General features: G+C 42.8%; 1 protein-coding gene and 1 non-coding gene across 3 annotated transcripts in view; both read left to right on the top strand.

The window, feature by feature from the left end:
• The window catches only part of Trip4 (thyroid hormone receptor interactor 4), a 49,778-nt gene continuing 32,426 nt past the window's right edge, over positions 1–17,352 (top strand). Inside the window, exons 1-7 of one of the 2 annotated variants that reach the window (XM_076925823.1) lie at positions 1–232; positions 3,537–3,706; positions 5,406–5,539; positions 9,694–9,906; positions 11,869–11,947; positions 14,383–14,512; positions 16,051–16,266. In XM_076925823.1, the coding sequence (XP_076781938.1) occupies positions 144–232; positions 3,537–3,706; positions 5,406–5,539; positions 9,694–9,906; positions 11,869–11,947; positions 14,383–14,512; positions 16,051–16,266 (1,031 nt within the window). In that variant the 5' untranslated portion in view covers positions 1–143. The remainder of the gene's footprint in view (positions 233–3,536; positions 3,707–5,405; positions 5,540–9,693; positions 9,907–11,868; positions 11,948–14,382; positions 14,513–16,050; positions 16,267–17,352) is intronic. The other variant, XR_013107672.1, reaches the window with a different exon arrangement.
• On the top strand, positions 5,980–6,141 carry LOC143439458 (U1 spliceosomal RNA). Its single transcript, XR_013107682.1, has one exon. It is a non-coding gene; the product is annotated as a U1 spliceosomal RNA (small nuclear RNA).

Genomic DNA, 17,352 nt, shown 5'->3' with positions numbered 1-17,352 from the left:
GAAGCTGAGAGAAGCTGGCGCGACCGAGCGGGGCCTGGTGCAGGTTTTGCGGAACCCTAGTCAACGAGGTTGGCGTTGCGAAGGGAACCAGTCCGGCACAGGACCAGAGGCTTTTGCAGCCCGGCTGGTTCCGGCTGGGGAAGATGGCGGCGTCCCGGGATCCTCTCGTACACTGGTGCACACAGCAGTTGCGGAAAACGTTCTCCCTGGATGTCAGCGAGGAGATCATACAGTAAGATGGGTTCCGGGCTGAGGTGGAGCAGCTCTGATCTGCCTGGTAGGGCGAACGGGAAAGCCGGGAGGAGAAACGTGAGGTCAAAGGGCTGCAGTCGTTGGAGTTGGACTCTTGGCTTCCACTTACGCAGCTCCGCCCCTGGATGACTATTCCAGGCTCTACCCACTTCCCCAGGGAGGTGACAGCGTAGTATTTAGGCCCGTAAGATCGTTCCGGGAATCTGTCTGCTTACAGATTGTGGGGAGGATGAGTAAGTCAGAGCGGCTTTCCAGAGATTGCTCACTCCGAACGTTGTGGTTCTGAATCAAGCAGAACCCAGAGTTCACACGAGGTGACGTGGTCCATGACAAATGGTTCCTGATTTCAGTCACATTCAGTTTTCTGTGGCCATTAGCCAGTTTTGGAGCCTTTGGCAAATTAATCCCCCTCTCTGCACCCTCCCCTTTATTTAGAAAATTAATAATTATTAGAGCTCGCCTTTAGTGTTTTAAGTCTTACAAAACAGATGGTGAGTACTTAATATTTTTTGAAATGATTAACAATTTGTTGCGCTATTACTGTATGCCCGTCTCTGGGCAATCAAGATAACCTCGTGTTGACAAATTCTGCAACGGGAGGGAGCTGCAGGTCTTCTGGGAGGGCATAATGCACTTTTCTGTATCCAATTAAATAAAGGATATGCATTATGATTTGAAACTCTCAAAATGTGCCAGAAAAGATGCCTTCACCTGAGAGCTAAAGGATAGGTGGTAAAAGCTCAAGCTCAAAGTATTCAGGTGGAGGGGAAGATTACAAAAAGAGACTTGATTAAAAAGAAAACAAAACGCTGGGCGGTGGTGGCGCACGCCTTTAATCCCAGCACTTGGGAGGCAGAGGCAGGCGGATTTCTGAGTTCGAGGCCAGCCTGGTCTACAGAGTGAGTTCCCGGACAGCCAGGGCTACACAGAGAAACCCTGTCTCGAAAAACCAAAACCAAACAAACAAAAAAGCAGAAAAACAGAAAAACCCAAAAAACTAAGAGTTTTCCTTAATTTGATTCTGTGTTGCTGAAAACAAAATGCTATTCTAGAATTATAAGAAATAAGGTCAGTTTTCTGTGTTTTGGAGAAAATAATTTTTTTTAAAGGAAGAGTTAAGACATCCTGGCTGTTTTAAAGTTGAAACTGAAGTATGGCTTAACACCTGCTTACATTGTTAAAACAAGTTAGACAAGAATTGTGCTGATCATAAGGACGTGCATGCTATAATATTATTTGAAGCACTTATTAAGTGTTCACTAGTTTGCATCAGGCTATTATGTCGGGATGAAAGCAGCTGCTGTGGTTTGTTTAACATTTAATTTGAGTAACACAGATGTAATATTGTAAGAATGTGAGTAAGTTTATATAAGTGTCCCAAATACTAAAAGAATTATTAACACAGAATTAGCCTCCTGGTCAGTGACATATTAGAAGACATAAAGACCAGTACACAGAGTCAGGAGAATGCACTTTTCTCCACATCTTCATAGATTGATGATTTGAGTTTAATCGATGAGACTGGCTTTATAACGTTTGGATGATACATGTCTTTTGAGTGGTTAAATTGTTGACATGACATTTACTACTATGTACCTGGAACTCTAGTTCTTTCAGGGCTTGAAAACTTCAGGGTTAAACAACCCCAGAGGTTCTGCAGGTCTTTGGTAAGAACTGCTCTGTTGATGGGAACAAGGTGGTTAGAATGTGTAAGTTCTGAAAGTCACTGTGTCATTTGTAACAATATTTATGTACTTATGTGAATGAGTGTTCTGCTGCATGTGTGACGGAGGAGGGCATCAGAGCTTAGAGCCCCGCCATCTGAGTGCTGGGAATTGAAGTCAGGAGGAGCAGCCAGTGCTATTAATTGCTCTCCAGCCCCTCACCTCCTTTATAAGTAAGATAAGGACTCTTAACTGTTGAGTTCAGGCTCGCTTCAAACTCACTATGAAGACTAAGATGACCTCAAACTCCCAGAAATCCACCTGCTCCTGACTCTGGTGTTCTGGGATTGAAGACATGCATCACCCGATTAGGCACTGTGTCTTTAAGTTTTTTTTTTCAATTTTAAAACTTTTTATTTTTCATGTGTATGGTTGTTAGTCTGCATACATGTCTGTGTACCATGTGTGGGTAGTACTATCATAGACTACCAGAAGGCATCAGATCATCTGGGACTTGAGTTACAAATGTGAGGTGCAGCTGGGAATTGAACCCAGGTCCTTTGGAAAAGCTTCAAGTGCTCTTAACCACTGAGCCATCTCTCTAGTTCTCTTTAGCTCTTTTTAATTTAATTTAATATAATATAATTTAATATATAGTTAAATCCGATGACCACAGTGTAGCTCTGTGGTAGAGATATATGCAAGGCCTAGGTTCCATCCTTAGAACAACAATAAAAGCAAAACCAGCCAAACAAATTTAATTAATTAAATCTGGAGATAAGATGTTCTTTTCTTTTTTGAGATAAGATGTTCTTAATGAAATATAAATGCACAGGTTTGTTTATTTATAGACTGTAATCAAAATTCCATTATTACGCTAGAAGAATATAACAAGTATATTTAATTTTTTTTTTGGTTTTTTTGAGACGGGTCCAGGATAGCCTTGGCTATCCTGGAACTCACTCTGTAGACCAGGCTGGCCTCAAACTCAGAAATCCGCCTGCCTCTGCCTCCCAAGTGCTGGGACTAAAGGCGTGCGCCACCACTGCCGGGCCTCTTTTTTTTTTTTTTTTTTTTTTTTTTTTTTTTAAGGATTTGTTCATTTATTTTATGTGAGTACACTGTCTCTGTCTTCAGACACACCAGAAGAGGGCATCAGATCCTATTGCAGATGGTTGTGAGCCACCATGAGGTTGCAGGGAATTGAACTCATGTCCTGTACAAGATCCTCAAGTGCTCTTAACTGCTGAGCCATTTCTCTAGCCCCACAATTTCTTAAAATACTGAAAACGGTAAATGCTTAAATAGCATCTGTAAGTTAGATTATGACCTATTGAAATCAGGGTCTTTGTCCTCATCAAACTGATATCCTTAGCTTGTAGCAGGGTGCATGGCCCATAGTAAACACTCTTAATAGATCAATGAATGCTTCCTGTTTGTTTATGTTTGTTTATGTAGTGCATTGTACCCCAGATACCATGCATGCTAGGCAAGGTTTGTTTGACTGAGCTCCTGTCAGCCCTGATGAATAATGTTTAGCACCTTCATGCCTGTTAGGATTTCTGAAAGTCATACAGTAAACTGTTTTTGTTTCAGCAATTTATGTCTTTACCTCCTTAGATATATTTTGTCAATTGAGAGTGCTGAAGAAATACGGGAATATGTGACAGACCTTCTCCAGGGAAATGAGGGCAAAAAGGGTCAATTCATAGAAGATCTTATAACCAAATGGCAAAAGAATGATCAAGAGTTCATTTCTGATTCTTTTCAACAGTGCTCGAAAAAAGATGGTAAGTTAATGTGGTTAACTAGTAATTGAAATAACACTGAGAAATGCTTGGCTTTAAAGGCCTCAGTGTTTCTCCACTGAGTGCTACTTGTTCATAGCCAACTTAAACAGTCTTATGTGTGCATGTTCTCAGCTTAGGTCTATTCAGTCAGTAGTGAATAGTGTTCTAACCCAGGGGTTCTCAACCTTTAACACAGTTCCTCATGATGGATTGACCCCCCACACCATAAAATTGTTTTGTTGCTACTTCATAACTGTAAGTTTGCTACTGTTGTGAACTGTAACGTAAATGTCCAGTACGCAGACTCTCTGCTATGCGACCCCAGAGGGTTCACAACCCACAAGTTGAGTTCCATAGCCCTAACCTGTCAAGCCTCTGTCTCACAAGTACTGGGATTGAATGTGTGTTCCGCCACTCTGAGTACCAGACACCTTTTTTAAACTTACAGAAAATTCATAAAAGAATCATTTTTCAGACACAATTGTGGCTTTAGGATAATTTCAAAAAAGTTACAAATGGATTAAAGAAATATCTCTCAAGAGCTGAATCCTCACTCAGTGGTAAGACACTTGGCTAGCATGTGTGAGAGCCTGTGTTCCATCCCCCATACTACAAAAAAGAGAGCATTTTTATAAATATACTTTTAAAGATTTTTTTAAATATTTGTTTACTGTGTATGGGTATAATGCCTGCATGATGTCTTGACCATGTCTGGTGACCTTGGGCCCACGGAGGGAACTGGGTTCCCTGGAACTGGGTTCCCTAGAACCGGAGTTTGAGCTGGTGTGAGCTGCCGTGTGTGTGTGTGTGTGTGTGTGTGTGTGTGTGTGTGTGTGTGTGTGTGTGCGCGCGTGCGCCAGGAATTGAACCATGCCTAGGCAACACAGTAACTGCTAAGCCATCTCTTTTGTTTCATTTTATTTGTGTTTTTCTTTTTCAAAGGCAGGGTTTCTCTATGGAGCTCTGGCTGTTCTGGAACTCACTTTGTAAACCAGGTTGGCCTTGAACTTAGAGATCTGTCTGCCTCTTTATTTAAGTGCTAAGTAATTAAAATTATGTCCTACCACGCCCGGCTCCAACCCTATTTTTATAAATACTTTCAAAGATATGTATATCTGAAACAAAGTATTGACTGATTATAGTATGAATGATATTTAGAGGTATCTATTTATATAGTTCAAGAGATGAACACCAAACCAAATAATATGCTTTAATCACACAGTGTAAAATACCAGACTTTCCAAATTTACATTATTAGACTCCACTCAGGCATATTTTGAGTTTTTCCGGTAGTGATGGGATTCAGGCCAGGGCTGCTTGCATGGCAGGCACCAACCCTGTTTGAAATTATTTGTCATTGACCACAGTCATGAAAATGGTGGTTTAATTTTTAATTGAGAGCAGTTCTGCCTGACTTCTTGACTGAAAATATTAAGAACTACCTTCTAGGTGGCTCAGCAGTTAAGAGCTCCTGCTGCTCTTCCAAAGGTCCTGAGTTCAATTCCCGGCAACCTTATAGTGGCTCACAACCATCTGTAATGAGCTCTGATGCCCTCTTCTGGCATGGAGGTGTATGTGCAGATAGAGCATTAATATGCATTTAAAAAAAAATAATTACCTTCAGGTTTTAGCTATAGAAAGTAATCAATCTTGCTAGTCTCTTTCTGTTGCTGTGTGTATTTTATTTTATTCTTTAAAGAAATTTTAGATGGACAGAGATCAGTGGACCAGCTAAAGCGGGGTAGGAGGAAAGGAAGGAACAAGCAGGAAGTCCCTGCGCTTCCTGAACCTGACTTGACTGTGGAGGTCAAAACACCTTTAGATTTGGCCAAGGTAAGTGCTTAAAAATTAAGCTTCTCCTGGCTATGTGGACGATTTACAGACAAAGTGCAGAAATCGGTCTACACTGTCAGATTTAACAGATGATGGGCTTTAGGGACAGAGCTGACGTATTACTCTCCGTGTGTTGTGGCGGGCCTTCTTCCTTTTGAGATAAGGCACCTTGCAGCTCGGACAGACGTCTGACCTGCTGTTAGCCTTGAACCCCTGATGCTGCTACCTCTGTCCTCAAGGTCTGAGATCCCAAGTGTGCCAGCATTCTCTACAGACCTGTCCTACTGAGGATCAGACTGAAGGCCTTGTGCATGAGACAAGCACTCGTAGCCCTGGATGGGTGATGGTTAACGAAGCACCCTACTCGCAACTTCAGCATGTGAGAGGGCAGTGAAAACTAAATGATGATCTGCTTCTTGCTGTCATGAAAACTGCCAGGCATGCTTACATGGCGGGAGAGATACCGTGATGTTGAGGGTGGTTTTTCCCAGGACAAGGCTTATCCATGGCACTCTGAATGTCCTGGCTCCTGTGATTCCCCCAAATGGGGGAAACTTGACTGCATAATTTGTGTGTGTGGGGTTGTTTACACCATGCTCTACATCAAAATAAACACCAAAACAAACAAACAAAAACAAGACCGCCAGGCAGTCAAGAGACCTAGGCAGGAAGATTGATAGTTCCAGGCCAACCTGGGCTACTTAGTGAATTGAGTTCCAGGCCAACCTGGGCTAATAGTGAATTCAAAGCCACCTTGGAATGCATAGTGAGTCTCTATCTGAAAAATCAATAGAAAGAGGTGAATAGTGTTCTTGGTTTGAAAGTTCTTTCTTTTACCATTATTATTCATATTCAGTCTTCAAAACTCATTTTTAATCAGGATGGCCTAGTGTCCCAAGCTATTTGACTCAAAATCTTACTGCCTCAGCCTTGCAAGAGCTCAGAGCATAGTCACTGCAACCTGGACAACTGAAACAAACATAGTCAGCACAACTTGACAAGCCAAATTTCTCTAAAGAAGAAAATTAATTAATCTAAGATGGGATAAGACAATTTCGAATAGGATAACATGCAGAAACATGGGTGGAGGTGAACATGATGGCCTCAAGCCCGTAGTCCTCGTACTCAGGAGTCTGAAGCAGAAGGAATGCCGTAAATTCAGGGCCAGCCTGGTCTTCATGATGAATTCCAGGCCAGCTAGAGCTACAGCGTGAGATTCTGTCTTACAAAACTAAAAAGTAAAAAGTAAAGCAAAAACAAGGAGTGTTGCGGTCCTCTCCACTCCACGCTTGGCGGCCACTGTTTCCCTGGCCCAAGCTGCCGCACTGGTCTGCAGGTCAGGGTAGAGAGAGGGGGGAGGGGGAGGGGGAGGGGGAGAGGGAGAGGATAAAGGGGAAGAGACTCGAGAATGGAGACAAGACAGATGTTCTTTTCAAGTCTCCTTCATTGAAGGGAAATCTGGGGTATTTATAGGCTTTTGCCACGTGCCTTGTAGGTGTTGATATGACATAAGCCTTACAGGCGTGGATACCACGTGCACCTTACAGGCATGTATGGCATGGATAGCACGTGGATAGCACGTGCACCTTGCAGCTGGGGACAGTAAACAGCAAATCAAGATATGTGGGATATCAGAGTGTGCTTCAGCTGTTGTAGGCTGTTGAAAAACAAGTCTCATGTCAGGGTATATGGCTCAAGATGGCTGCAAAGCTGATAGCCGCTTTCTGCTAAAAGTCGGCTCCCAACAAAGGAGAGCAAATTTTACAAAGAACATCTGACCGGTGAGTACCTGTGTGCTCCGTCTCAGTAGGAACTAGGATGGCCGGTTCATGCTCCTCCAGGGTTACTTGGAACTTTTCCAAGTTTGACACCAAAAGTACTCACATCATGCCCCTGCCCCAAGGCATGAACCAAACCAAGATGTCTTTATTAATCAGATAGATACACATTAAATCACTGAGATATTTCCTATCAGACTGTCATTGTCCTGTCAGCTGTCAATAAATAGTATTGACAGCATGCATCAAGAATTATAGAAATGTTTAGGTTATGTATTCTTTATTTTGATCCCCACATGCACAGCCTAGCCTATGCTGGGGAAGTGCTGCACCCCTGAAGGGCACTCAGGTGCTGTGTCATACTGTTTTAATGGCTAAAGGTGTTGCACACTTCTTCATGCTTCTGTTGGGGATACGAATATCTGTTGCTATGAAATTCCTACTTAATTTTGTGATTATTTTTTATAATGTTATCTTTTATCTTATCTCCGCCCTCCCCAGTAATCGGGACTGAATGTATGGCTATGTGCATGCTTCCCTCGTGCTGTCCCACCAGCTACACGCTTGCTCTTTTCTTATTCATTCTGAATGAATAAATTTCTTAATGATTTTTTTTTATTTTATTGATTGCCTTTGTTTTGAGATCTGTGGGTATTATCTACTTTCAGAAGTATTTAATTCTTAGTTTTTTGTTTTGTTTTTTTTTTTAAGATTTATTTATTTATTTTGTGCAAATGAGGACACCACCATTACTGTCTTCAGACACACCCGAAGAGGGCATCGGGTCCCATTATAGATGGTTGTGAGCCACCGTGTGGTTGCTGGGAATTGAACTCAGGACCTCTGGAAGAGCAGTCACTGCTCTTAACCACTGAGCCATCTCTCCAGCCCTTAATTCTTAGTTTTGTTTGTTTATTCTGTGTGCATGCACATGCATACAGTTGGTGAAAGTTGGTTCTCTTATGATGTGGTCCTGGGTATTAAACTCAGGTCATGTCGGCTTGGCAAGCATCTTTATTTAATGCATCATCTGACCAACCCCTGAAGGCATCTTTAGCTGTGGCTCACAGTATCAAGGGTCAGGAATGTGGCTCAGCAGCAGAGCGTAGGCCTCGAGTTCATACAGCCAGTTAAATAATAGCCAGCACCACAAAAAAAGGAAAAATAGGGCTGGGGCGTGTAGCTCACTCAGTGCTGGCCCGGCACACATGGACCCCTGTGTTCTACCCCTGTGCTGCTTATTAGTGCATGGTCATGGATGCCTGTCAGCCCAGCACTCTGGAAGTGCAGGCAGGAGAGTCAGTATCATCTTCTGCTTTGAAGTTAATAGTTTTAGGCCAGATGTTACTAAAAAAACAAAAGTAAAAAATAACCCAGTTTGCAAATTTGTATATTTTTAATATAAATATAACACTGAATTAGTCTGGCAGCTGTATTTCTTTACCTTATACTATTCCCCAACAATCACACAGTAAAAACCAAGATTTATTTAGAACTGCACCTCAGTAGCTGAGCAGCTAATGATCTGTCCACCTTTACCTCTGTGCTGATCTGGCTACCTCACAGCCCCACCCCATGGCACTCGAATATTGTTATTGATCTGCTCTTTGTGCTTCAGGTGTGTTTCCATGATCCACCTGGCTCCAATTCCCCGTCCTCCAAGCCCATCTGGATCTCCCTCTCTCCCCATTCTCCTTCCTCTGGCTAACAGAAGTCCCGGCCTATTCTCTAGTCTGCCCAGCCATTGGGTGGTCAGCATTTATTGACAAGGCAGAGAATAAATGGTAAGGACTGTTTACACAAACCTGAGACAGGAGATTCTTGGTATACGTATTACAATGCCACATCCCGCATCCGGATTGAACACAAGGGTAAACTTTACTCCGTCTACAAAACCATTATGCCTGCACCAGCTCACTACATTTGAATAATAAAACATCCTCATGTGTAGCATTAAATGTCTCAAGGGACTGCATATGGTTCTGGATAACAGTGCTTACCACCAAGACTGAGTTCTGTCCTCTGAATCCAGAGGTAGAAAGAGAGACCTGATTCCTGCAAGCACACCGTAGTGTGCACACACTCACGCATGTTTTTACATGTATAAAAATTTCTTTTGAAAGCATATCAAGCTGATTGCCACATTGACCTTGCTCTAAGGTATATTAAGTGATTGAGAGCTACTAACAAATAAAGCAATTGCTAGGTTTCATTACCTTGCCTTTATCAGGGCCCCTGATTATAAGAAATCTGTATTTTCCCCTTGCCTGGTGATTCTTGGATAAGGTGTCAGTCGTTCCTCAGCAGAAGTGAGGGTTTCCTCCTGGAATCCTTTCTGTCACTGATGAATGCTTCTGTGATGTCTTTGTACATTAGGCACAAGAAAGCAACAACTCTGCAAAGAAGAGGACAAGATTTGTCAATTTATATACGAGAGAGGGGCAGGACAAACTTGCAGTCCTGCTTCCTGGCCGTCACCCGTGTGATTGCCTGGGCCAGAAGCACAAACTCATCAATAACTGTCTGGTCTGTGGGCGGATCGTCTGTGAGCAGGAGGGTTCAGGCCCCTGCTTGTTCTGTGGCTCTTTGGTAAATACCTTCTTTTGTTTTTTTGTTTTCACTGTGTGTCCTGGTTGGGTTGGTTTTGGTTTTTGTTGTTGTTGTTGTTTTGGTTTTGTTTATTTTTTTGTTGTTGTTTGTCAACTTGAGTTACCTAAGAAGAGGAAACCCCAGTTGAGAAAATCTTTCCCTAAGATTGGCCTGTAGATAATCCTGTGAAACATTTTCTTAACTAGTGATGAATATGGGCCGGCCCTGTATTGTGTTCAGTCGTACCTACGGGAAGGTAGCCCTGGAGTATATAAGAAAACAGGCCAGGACCTAGGGATGACGGTGCACACCTGTAATCCCAGTACCCGGGAGGCAGAGGCAAGAGAATCTGAGTTTGAGGCCAGCCTGGTTTATATAGTGAGTTCCAGGCCAGCCAGAGCTACAGAATGAGACCTGTCTTCAAAACAAAAAACCAAAAAACATAGAAAGGCAAAAGGAGCAGCCGGTAGCAGCCGGTAGCAGCATTCCTTACGTCACTCAGGAGCAGCCAATAGCAGCATTCCTTACATCACTCAGGAGCAGCCAGTAGCAGCATTCCTTATGTCACTCAGGAGCAGCCAATAGCAGCATTCCTTACGTCACTCATCAGCTCCTGCCTCAGGCTCCTGCTATGACTTCCCTCGGTGACGAACTATTACCTGGAAATACGAGATGGCATGTGTCCTTTGGGGGGCTAAAGAGATGGCACACAGCTGCCTATAGCTCCAGTTCCAGCAGATCTGCTGCTTTCTTCTGACCTCAGTAAGACTAGTTATACACATGGTGAACAGGCATATCTAGGCAAAGCATTCAGTGACAATAAAAACAAACAAGAACATAAAAACGTCCCTTTCCTCCTATCAGACTGTTCTCAGTCCACACAGCCGTGGAAGCCCTTCCTAAGACACCGTGCTCTGAGTTAATGCCACGGCCACTCAAGCCCTCAGCAGTGTCTCTTAGGACATTGCTTCCCTGCGTTGTTTAATGAAATCCTAGTACTCTGGAGACAGAGAGTGAGCTTTTAAAGCTCACTCTTACTATGAAGCGAGGCTCGTCTCAAGCTGCCTGTGTAGCGCAGGTGCATTAATAACTGTCTTGTACTTCCTCCATAAACCAGACTAGCATCAAGTTTGTGGCAGTCCCCCTGCCTCAAATTCCTAAGTACTGAGATTACAGAAGTGTGCTATCATAGTTATTTGCCTTCTGGTTGGGTCTTTTTTTAGTTTTTCCAGACAAGGCTTCTCCATGTAACAGAGCCCTGTCTGTCCTAGACTCACTCTGTAGACCAGGCTGGCCTTGAACTCACAGAGATCCACCTGCCTCTGCCTCCCAAGTGCTGGAATTAAAGGCGTGCGCCACCACACCTGGCTCTCATTGGTTCTTAATTTTATGTGTGTTCATGTTTACATCTGTGGACCACAGTTGTGCCCAGTCCCCTCGAAGGCCAACAGAGGGAATTGGATCTCTAGAACTGGAATTACAGACAGTTGTGAGCTGCTGTGTGTTTTCTTGGAATTGAACTTGGGTCCTCTGGAAGAACAGCTAATGTTCTTATCTGCTGAGCCATCTCTGTCCTCAAGCTTCTGTTTCTTTCTGGTAAAACATCTTATAATTTCTATTGTCAGAGTTGGAGTTTATTGTTACAACCAAAGGCTTTCAAAATGTGCCATGATTTTTTTCAGTATTCTCAACAGAAGCAAATATTTGTCCTTTGAAAGTAGGTATATGTATGTCTGTGTGTACATATAAAATTATATAGTTATTATTTTTCTTTTTTTTTTTTTTTCTTTTTGGTTTTTTGAGACAGGGTTTCTCTGTGTAGCCCTGGCTGTCCTGGAACTTACTCTGTAGACCAGGCTGGCCTTGAATTCAGAGATCTTTGTGTTGAGGCTACAGTTTATAGCATGCCAAGCAAGCAGCGTCTTTCAAGCTCTGTATGACAAATCTTTCTTTACATTATAGGTATGTACTAATGAAGAACAGGACATTTTACAGCGTGACTCAAACAAAAGCCAGAAACTGCTGAAGAAGCTCATGTCAGGTAAACCTTAGATTCCTCTCTTGCTTCTCTCATTCTTCGAGATTGGGCCTCTTTGTGCACCCCTGGCTGGCCTGGAACTCACTCACTAGACCAGGCTGGTCTTGAACCCCTCTCTGCCTTCCAGGTACCAGGATTAAAGGTGTGCATTGTAAGATGCAAGGCATTTTTGTTGTTAATTTTTTTGGTTTTTGGTGCTAGCGATTGAACCTGAGCCCTCATGAATGCTAAGCCATGTCTCTAGCCCCTCAACAAGCATTTTTAAAAACTTATTATTAAAAATTACATACTGTTGAGCAACAAGAATAATAATAGGTTATAACAGAAAAAATTAATATCGATATTCACTCTGTAACAAACAGAGCAAACTAAACAACAGAGTCTAACTCTGACAGAAGAATTTGGATCGATAAAGTAGAAAAAAATGAGACTAACAGAAAATCAGCATCATTACATGAATGATAGTTCTAATTGTCACTGGCAAGATGCTTCCATGATGGAGTAAAGATTCAAGAATAGCACACGCTCAGGTCATGGAAGACAGAAGAGACTGCAGAGAGGCCAGAGTGAAGCAGGCTAAATTAAAACTAATTCAGTGACACTTGAATTGATCCCTAAAACAGAAAAGTGATAGAAATGAAGAAAAAAATCAGAGTAATATAACTATTAAGTATGATTAATACTATTAATTACTTCTAATTAAGTGCTACATTACTAGTAACAGAATTACACTGATGCAAGTTCTCTGTCTTGTTTTTGATTTTTTAATGGTTTATTTATTTTACGTATTTTGTTGTTTTGTTTGCATTGATGTCTGTATGAAGTCGAATCCCCTGAAACGTTATAGGCAGCTATGGGCTGCTGAGATTTGAACCTGGGTTCTCTGGAAGAACAACCAGTGCTCTTAATCACCGATCCATCTCTCCAGCCTCCCCACCCCCCAAAATGATGAAACTGTGTATTTATTCTTTTTGGCTTTTTTGAGACAGGGTTTCTCTATGTAGCCCTGGCTATCCCAGAACTCACTCTTTAGGCCAGGCTGATCTTGAACTCACAGAGATCCACTTGCCTTTGCCTCCCAAGTGCTGGGAGTAAAAGTATGTGCCACCATAACATGCTCTCAGCTCTAATTTCTTAGTTTGAATCTTTATAAAGATAATGCTGACATCAAGGGAAGCCAGGTGAACATATATAAGAAGTGTAGTCTTTTATTTTTATTTTACTCTAAAAATGTTAAGTCTTTTATATTTGAAAGCATCTCACAAAAAATAGCTAAGGACCTTTTTGTCAGGGTGGTACATACCTGAAGTACTTTATCTGAGAGTCGGAGGCAGAAGAATTGTTTGAATCTGGGAGTTTGGAGCTATCCTGGATAACACAGCAAGACTCTTAGCTACTCAAAAATAAAAATAAAAATAAAAATAAAAATAAAAATTGGGCTGGAGAGATGGTTCCGCATGTGAAGGTACCCTCTGCTGATAGAACCAACTACTGTGAGTCATCCTTTGCTATCACGTGTGTTCCATGACACGCACGTGCACACACACACACACACACACACACACACACCACATCACACTAAACAAAATGTAAAAAGAAAAAAGTTAGGCCAGGCATAGTGGTGCTGTTTAGTACAGAGTAACAGAACTCTGGAGTCTCTGGAAGGAGCATGGTATGTTTGAACCCAACCTGTGATACATAGTGAACTGAAAGCAGGCCATCTTGAGCTGTGTAGTGAGACATTGTCTTAAAATAAAAGTTTAAGGCTGGCAAGTTGGTTCAAAAGGTAAAGGTGCTTCCTGCTAAGTAGATGACCTGGGTTCAGCTCCTGGGACCTGCGAGTTGTCTTTTGACTTCCACACACCTGCTGTGGCGTGTGTACATGGACACACCCTCACACACACAAAATTCTTTTAAGACTTCAAAAAAATTAAGACAATTTTTAAATGACACACTTTTTTGCCTATTTGAGTCCCCCTTTTCCTTTTTTAGAATAAGACCTTATATAGCCCAAGGTACTTTTTTTTTTTTAATAAATTTTTTTTGTTTGTTTTTTGAGACAGGGTTTCTCTGTGTATCCCTAGCTGTTCTGGGACTCCCTCTGTAGACCAGGCTGGCCTCGAACTCAGAGATCCACCTGCTTCTGCCTTCAGAGTGCTGGGAATAAAGGTGTGCGCCACCATTACCCTGGTGGATTCCTTTACATAAAGAAAACACCCCCCTCTCCTTCCTTCCTTCCTTCCTTCCTTCCTTCCTTCCTTCCTTTCTTTTTTTGAGGAACAGTTGGTGTCAAACATCACTTGATGTTGTTTGAGCCTGACCTTTAATGTTTTCATTTAAATGAATGCTTCAGATCATCAGGCAGAACCAGACCTCACGGCAGTGCAGCAGGTCTGTTCTGTGGGCTGATACCATTTGCTTTCCTTATTGGATTTCAGGGGCAGAGAATTCTGGAAAGGTGGATGTCTCTACCAAGGACCTTCTTCCTCATCAAGAATCTCGAATGAAGTCTGGTTTGGAGAAGGCTATCAAGCATAAAGAAAAACTGTTAGAATTCGACAGAACTAGGTATGGTAGGTTAGACTAACGTGCTAAGACAAAAACTCGTCCGTAGAGCTAGAACTGAAGCAACTCTAGCACCAGTGTAGCAGCTCCAGAGGAAAGCCCGCTCACCTCTACAGGCGTGAGGCGCTCACTCACAGGGAGCACACAAATGTACGTGTAGGCAAAACACTCACCATAAATAATGAAGTAAATATCATTTGACGCTTGCTGCCTCGTTAAGGTGGAGGGTGAGAGGGTTTATAGCACAGAAGAGCCAAGTGCTCCGTACTGCGGATACAGTGCTCCGTACTGCGGTTTTAAATGGCGTCTTAGCTTTTGTTTTTGTTTTCACTTGACAAGGTTTCACTCTGTGGCCTTGGCTGGGCTGGAACTCGATCTGTAGGCTAGCCTGGCTTCAGACTTGCAGAGATCCGCCTGCTTCTGCCTTCCAAGTGCTAGGATTAAAGCACGGGCCACCACACCTGGCTCTTCTAATTTTTTTTTTTTTATATATATTCTACACTAAGATCTTACAGATCAAATCTATTTAGAAGCATTATCAAGGTGTTGGGTAAATATTTTGAAGACTATATTTTCAAATGAAGGAAGATCTGTGTTAAGTAAACTATACTGCAGAGCAGTATAGATATTACACAGGCAGCACACAGATATTTGTGCTAAAGACAGAATGGAAGAGCATTTAAGCAAAAACCAAGCCAGGCATAGTGGCACACACCTCTAATCACAGTACTTGAGAGGCAGAGACAGGAGGATCTCTGTGAGTTCATAGCCAGTCTGGTCTACATAGTGAATTTCAGGACAGCCAGGACTATATACTAAGATCCTGTCTCAAGAAAAAAGTTATCGCCAGGCGGTGGTGGTGCATGCCTTTAATCCCAGCACTTGGGAGGCAGAGGCAGGCGGATTTCTGAGTTCGAGGCCAGCCTGGTCTACAGGGTGAGTTCCAGGACAGCCAGGGCTACACAGAGAAACCCTGTCTCAAAAAAAAAAAAAAAAAAAAAAAAAAGCAAAGCAAAACAAAACAAAAAGAAAAACAAAAACAAAACAATCCTAACTGTTAATAACTAAGTCACAGGACTGAGACTGCAGCAAACAGCAGCAGACAGATTGTCTGTCAGCAATAAACCAGATCTCAGTGACTTGTAGGAGGAGGGCATGGAGTAAGTTACTAGAATAATGCCTGGGCTATGACAAAACTGAGGGACATCCCAGTCGTGATGTGCAAGCTGTGATCCACAGGTAGAGGATGCATGGAGGGTAGGTGAAAGGTCGCACTTGTCAGAAAGGGAGGACAGTGGTCTGTGCTGGTGTGTCTTCTGCTGCCTGGGGCTGAGATTAGTTCTAGGGGCACAACTGAACCTTGCAGTAGATAGAAGACACACGCTTTCAAGTAAGGAAGAGCTTAGCCTGGTTTTACAACATTCTCAGCCTTTCATAGTTGAGATAGAACCTCTATAACAGCAAAAGTTAAGTGGTAATTAGTCCATATTTGTCAATGTGTTCTTGTTGCTCTGTGTTCTTTTTCTATTTTTTCTGCTCAGTATCCGAAGGACTCAAGTCATTGACGATGAATCAGATTATTTTGCCACTGATTCTAACCAATGGCTGTCCAAAGTTGAGCGAGAAATGCTGCAGAAACGAGAGGAGGAGCTGAGAGAACTCCGACATGCTTCCCGACTTTCTAAGAAAGTCACCATTGACTTTGCAGGGCGGAAGATCCTAGAAGATGAGAACCCACTAGCAGAGTATCACAGCAGGTGAGCAGGAGGGCTCTGGTGGGCTCAGAGAACAGGAGCAGTCCGACCAGAAAGGGTGTCTCTCTAAGGATCTGCTGCTTTGTTTATTTAAAAACAAAACTGGCCCCGTGTGTAATGTTCTCGAACAAACCATAGAACTGTGGGAAGCCGTTGTGCAGTAAGTACCACATGTCTGTCAGCCCAGCGCTCCTGTGGCAACAGAGGAGACAGAGATGGAGTTCCCAGTCTCTCAGGCCGGTTAGCCTGATGTGTGCCATGGCAAACAGCAAAGACAACATGTCTCAACCAGGGCAGAAGTGAGGGTCAGCGCCTGAGGTTGTACCCCAACTCTTTACATGTACTTCAGACCATCTGTCCTCACTTTCTCACGCACAGAGACATGTACTCATCTCATGAACACATCATACACACAGAGATAGGAAGGGAAGGAGGGAGGGAGGGAGGGAGGGAGGGAGGGAGGAAGGGGGGGAGGAAGATGGTGATGGAGGACCAATGAATTCGCTCAGCAGGTGAAGGTGTCTGCTTGCTAAGCCTGACAACCCGAGTTTTATCCCTAGGGTCTATATGGTAGAGGGTGGGAACCAGCTCCACAAGTTGTCCTCTGATCTCCACATACACGTTGTGTCACATGTATGCACACATATTCTCACAAAACTAAAAATATAGTGTTAAGGATGAAGGGTTAAGAATATATCTCAGTGGCAGAACGTTTGTCTGCAGGCCTAAGGCCATAGGTTCGACCCAGGTGCCACATACAGACACACGGTCATTTTATAATGATGCAGTTCTTCATGGTAGCATGTGTTTGTGTCATGGCACAGGATACACAGTGTGATGGTCGCTTGGACTACATGATGAGTTTCAGGTCAATCTGGGCTTTATAGCAAGACCCTGTTTCACAAAAAACAAAAATAATAATTCCTAGCACCCCAAAAGTAGATTGATAAAAGTAGATTTACGGCTGGGATTGTAGCAAAGCAGTATAGGACATGCCTAGTATCTTTGAGCCCCAGGGTTTGATCCCCAGTACCTCAAAAAAATAGAAGCAAAGTATAAAATAATAACTGTTACTTTAGAACATAAAAT

The sequence above is a fragment of the Arvicanthis niloticus genome, chromosome 26 (genome assembly GCF_011762505.2).
Source record: "Arvicanthis niloticus isolate mArvNil1 chromosome 26, mArvNil1.pat.X, whole genome shotgun sequence".
NCBI lineage: Eukaryota > Metazoa > Chordata > Mammalia > Rodentia > Muridae > Arvicanthis > Arvicanthis niloticus.
This window is presented reverse-complemented; position numbering and strand designations above follow the sequence as displayed.